We start from the raw sequence: 5,002 nt of genomic DNA, 5'->3' as shown, positions 1-5,002 counted from the left end.
AAAATTTTCTAAATTGTAGTAACCAAAAATATGTAAAACAAATCAAAGTAGCTACCCTTTGCCTTGTGACAGCTTTGCACACTCTTGGCATTTCTCTCAACCAGCTTCACCTGGAATGCTTTTCCAACAGTCTTGAAGTTCCCACACATGCTGAGCACTTGTTGGCTGCTTTTCCTTCAATCTACGGTCCAACTCATCCCAAACCATCTCAATTGGGTTGAGGTTGGGTGATTGTGGAGGCCAGGTCATCTGATGCGGATGCACTGCCCCCATCCCCCCCAAGTCCCCACCTCCCTCTCCCACTGAGTCTGACTCGCTAATAGGCCTACTAGCTAGTGGAGGTGCCGGTGGTGATGCTGAACTGGAGGGATTAGCATCTTTGCTAGCTAAGGCATCGCCATCAGGAGCAGTTTGCCCCACACTCCTCTCCTCTGGCACRGACTGATCTCTGGCTCGTTCTGGGTTCGATTCAACATATTTCTCTGAGTTTCTGGACTTGAAAAATGTCATCAACCTCGATTGCCTTGTCTTATCCATTTTTGATCTGGCTTTCCTACAACTCAAATTCAGTAGGGAGACGACTAGCCTAGGCTACGTAATGTGATTACGTAGGAACCTCTTCACCAGCTGACCACCACTACCAAGACCTGTGTCAAGATCAGTTACTTAGCCCACCGGCCCTCCCCATAACCTCTATATACAAATAAGAGAGCAGGTCTGGAATCAGTGTGGCAGGATAGGATGATTACACAGAATTGTCACCGTGCTTTTACATTATGGTCTTTCTCGGGGGCGGGAGAAATAACGAGGAGGTAACTTGATTCGAATTTTATTAGAATGTCTACAGTGCGAACAGTGAAACAATTTATAAATCATGCCTTGGATCAAGGCAAATGGGTGCCGGAACAAACAAAGTCAAATCAGAGAGGCTCAAATTAAGCACTGGATTGGTGTTAGCCTGGACAATTTGTTTTTGCAAATTACATAATTTCCATAACTATTCAGACCCTTTACTCAATACTTTGTTGAAGCACTTTTGGCAGCGATTACAGCCTTGTGTCTTCTTGGGTATGATGCTACAAGCTTGGCACACCTGTATTTGGGGAGTTTCTCCCATTCTTCTCTGCAGATCCTCTCAAGCTCTGTAAGGTTGGATGGGGAGCGTAAATGCTCTGGCTGGGCCACTCAAGGACATTCAGAGACATGTCCCAAAGCCACTCCTGCGTCGGGCTGTTAAACCCTAGCTGGCTCGATAGGTTCTTGCCCCGGTTGGCTCGGAAAGCACCCATCCCACGTTGGACCTCAGCCAGATCGTCAGGTTTTTACGCCCAGACGGCTCGTCAGGCTGCTATGCCTCAGCCGGATCATCGGGATCCCACGCCGCAGCGGGATCGACAGGCGTTTCTCGCCTCGGCCGGATTGTCAGGCTCCTATGCCTCAGAGGGTYGGGTACTGTCAAGCCTGCTKCCGCTCTCCCTCCTTGGCGCAGGCTCCCCAGCAMTACMCAATCCTGCCACCATCAGTAAGCACTCCTGCCACCATCAGTACGCACACCTGRCTTTCCCCGTCARGCGCATCTGCAGTCATTGGACTCACCTGGACTCAATCATCAAATTAAGCACTGGATTGGTGTTAGCCCGGACTAGAGGGAGTTTCCACCATATCTCTTATAACAGTTGTTTAATTTGAAATCCATGAAACAGGAGTGAACAAGTGCACATTTCGCGAGAAAAAGATTGATTATCGGGAATGTTTTTAACCATTAATGGTTTTGTTACGATATGTTCATTCAGAAATATCATTGATATGGTAATGCTATGTCACAACATGCCATTGTGTATCTCCATAATGTTATCGTGCTCCTGTAGTTATAACGGATCGTTGGACATCCTGCTGGAACTCATCTCCCGGGACCCTCAGCGRTACCGGATCATAGTCGCCACGCACAACGAGGAGTCCGTCAGGCGTGCAGTTCAACGGTAAGATTCACACGTTTTACCTCAAATTTAGAAATATTCCTGTCCATTTAGGGGACCCTCTTTTGGCTCAAGAGCACCCCCAGAGGTAAAAGTTATGTAAAGCCTCGAATGCAGCACATCCATTACATGACATTGAATTGGTATTGTGACATCTGTCCTAAGGATGGGAGAGCTGGGAATAGACAAAGATGGTGGATCTGTGTGTTTTGGTCAACTGTTGGGGATGTGTGACCATGTGTCTCTCACTCTCGGTAAGGTTCCTTTCTCCCTTCAAATCCAACTTCTATTCAAGTGTATCGTCAAGGAAACTCAAGTCCCTATTCTGCCTTTCCTTGCTTAGCTACATAGATTAAGATAGTGTTGTGCATAATATTTACTTTTTTCTTCCCATATCCCATCTTTCCTTGTTTCTCTGCCTCTCTCTATCCTTCCCTCTTCCTCTCCTCTCTCTGTCTCCTCTCCCCCACCCATCCTCTCTAACCTCTCCCTCACCCATCCTCTCTAACCTCTCCCTCTTTACTTCCTTGTCCTTTCTCTGTCCCTCTCTCCTGCCTCTGTCTCTCTCTCTCTCTCTCCTGTCCTCCCTCTGTCCCCTCAACGCCCTCTCTTTATCTCCTTGTCCTTTCCCTCTGTCTTTCTCTGTCTTTTGCTTCTGTGTCTCTTTTTCTCCACCTCTCCCCCTTTTTTGTTTTACCCTATCTCCTCCCCCTAGCCCAGCAGGGTTACTTAGTGTACAAGTCGGTGCCATATGGCTCGGTGGACAGCACCCTGCCCTACCTGGTGCGCCGTGCCCAGGAGAACCGTACCGTGCTGCAGGGCATCCGCAAGGAGAGAGACCTCCTGAGACTGGAGCTCCACAGGAGGCTGCGGCAGGGGCTCAGACAGGGAAGATAGGGGTAGGGAGGATGGGGAAGCGGGGATGGTGTGGGCTAAATTWGCATTAAAGACCGTCAATTCAGGAAGTAAACTGAAACTCTTATTCAATCATTTTAAAAAGGCCATCTACTTTTACTGATTTCTCAATAAAGGATAAACAAATTATGTCAAAAGTTTTTCAATTTTTTCAATTTTTTATTTAAAACACCTGAATTTATTGACTTTACCTCATTTCTCAAGATTTCCAGCCGTTGCCTAGTCTATACGCACATGGTTGAAATCAACACAGGTAGGCTGTTGCATTGTTTTCAAATAGGTTGCTTATTTGTCAGATAAACCAGAACCTACAGGCTGCAGCCCAATATTTTTTAACTATACCAATTTTCATAGTAAAGTAAGTTAGATGATAGCAATTTCTCTAATTCCCTTTCTACAAACAACCCACTCAATCTCTAGACCAGATTTGATTCATTCAAACCGTTAATAACCATGCACTTTGTTTGAACTGGCAGTTGGCCGTAATCAACAATAATGATACTGTCAACAAATTACATTGACAACGTGATACATAATTCCGAAACCCAATCCAGTTGATAAATGTAGAATGTTGTTGTGTTCATGCATTTCTTTTTTTTTTTTTCATAACCACTACCAGCCTATACATAATATTTCGTGGACAGACGTACGTAACATAAATGGTACCATAGCATCTGACTGTGGGATGCGACGACTAATGAGGAACACCCGGTGTGGTGATACTGATGGTTTGTTGAACCTGATGGTTTGTTTACATAGCAGGTTAGGAGAACTAAKGTAGCAGGTTAGGAGAACTAACGCAGCAGGTTAGGAAAATMAGGTTAGGGTTAGGAAAAGAGTTAGGGTTAGGGTTAGGCTTAGCTAAAATGGTACAGTTCTCAACAACTGTAGTCCCTGYCGCGACAACTAGATAGAGATGTAGGCCTACGCCATCTAGCCACAAGTCCAGACAAACCATAAGTGTCGACAAATTATCATTATCTTAACACTTGTGTGCAGATTTTCCATTTCTGATCATTTTGACAAATCCCGATTTTGCAGGTGCTCGCGTCTTTCAAATATCTGAAGAGGAGGGGGACATTTGGCCCATAGACTTGCCTGAAACTTGCAGAGAGATGGGGGTGGAGCTACCACGCTGCTTCCGCTCCTCGCTCTAGTGTCTTTTCTAACACTTTTCTAATCTTCCCCCCACAACTTAATCAAGCATCTGAGTCAGTTATGCAAGACTTTAGTTCTGGGTTTCCGAGATTAGCCTATACATCATGTAGGCTTGCAGTTTAATTTATCATCACTAAAAAGACACTTTTTAACTATACATTTTACAATTCCAGAGGTAACAATGCATAAACAGTCCATTTCTGACAGCTCATTTAACCAGCATTGCTCCGAAGATGCAAGAAAAATAAACTTGCTGCCTAACATGACATGCCCGTCTGTTTTCTCTCATTCACTTCCATGCATTCTATCGCCAGCTTAAGTACGATTGTTCACACGTGTATAAAAATAACAAAATGGCTGTGTGGCTGGATTCTTCATGCTCCCAGGTGATTTTATTGTTACTATGATTTGACCTTTAGGTCTTCATCAGGCATCCATATCCCGGGGTGGGGGGTGGTCCTATACAGTGCATTCGAAAAGTACAGCCATATTCTAAAATGGAATATATAATTTTTTCCCCTCATCAATCTACACACAATACCCCAAAATGACAAAGCAAAAACTGTTTTTTATACATTTTTGCAAATGTATGAAAAAAAACAACTTAAATATCAGATTTACGTACAGTTGAAGTCGGAAGCTTACATACACTTAGGTTGGATTCATTAAAACTAGTTTTTCAACCACTCCACAATATGGAGTATATATCAATATATGGAAGGCCTCTTTGGCTGCAGTACTCCACACCAACTTACGGGGACCACCCCTGAGGAGAAAGGTGAGAGGAGAGGCGATGGAGCTGAAGTACCTAATGAAGCGGCGGTAAAAGTTGGCAAACCCCAAAAAACGTTGTAGCCCCTTTATGGTTGTTGGGACTGGCCATGACCTGACTGCATCGACCTTCCTCTCCTCCATCATCACTGCCTGTGGACTGATCTGGTATCCTAAGAAGG

The 5,002-nt window shown here is 44.7% G+C and overlaps 1 protein-coding gene across 1 annotated transcript in view; it reads left to right on the top strand.

Moving 5' to 3' along the window:
* Positions 1 to 3,020, top strand: part of prodh2 (proline dehydrogenase 2) — a 26,935-nt gene extending 23,915 nt beyond the window's left edge. Inside the window, 3 exon segments of the mRNA XM_070448146.1 lie at positions 1,869 to 1,979; positions 2,142 to 2,230; positions 2,692 to 3,020. Coding sequence (XP_070304247.1) covers positions 1,869 to 1,979; positions 2,142 to 2,230; positions 2,692 to 2,873 — 382 coding nt within the window. The 3' untranslated portion in view covers positions 2,874 to 3,020.
* The last annotated feature ends 1,982 nt before the right edge of the window (positions 3,021 to 5,002 follow it).

This window comes from Salvelinus sp. IW2-2015, linkage group LG17, assembly GCF_002910315.2.
Source record: "Salvelinus sp. IW2-2015 linkage group LG17, ASM291031v2, whole genome shotgun sequence".
NCBI lineage: Eukaryota > Metazoa > Chordata > Actinopteri > Salmoniformes > Salmonidae > Salvelinus > Salvelinus sp. IW2-2015.
Note: the sequence above shows the minus strand (reverse complement) of the source record. Positions and strands in the feature narration are given on the sequence as shown.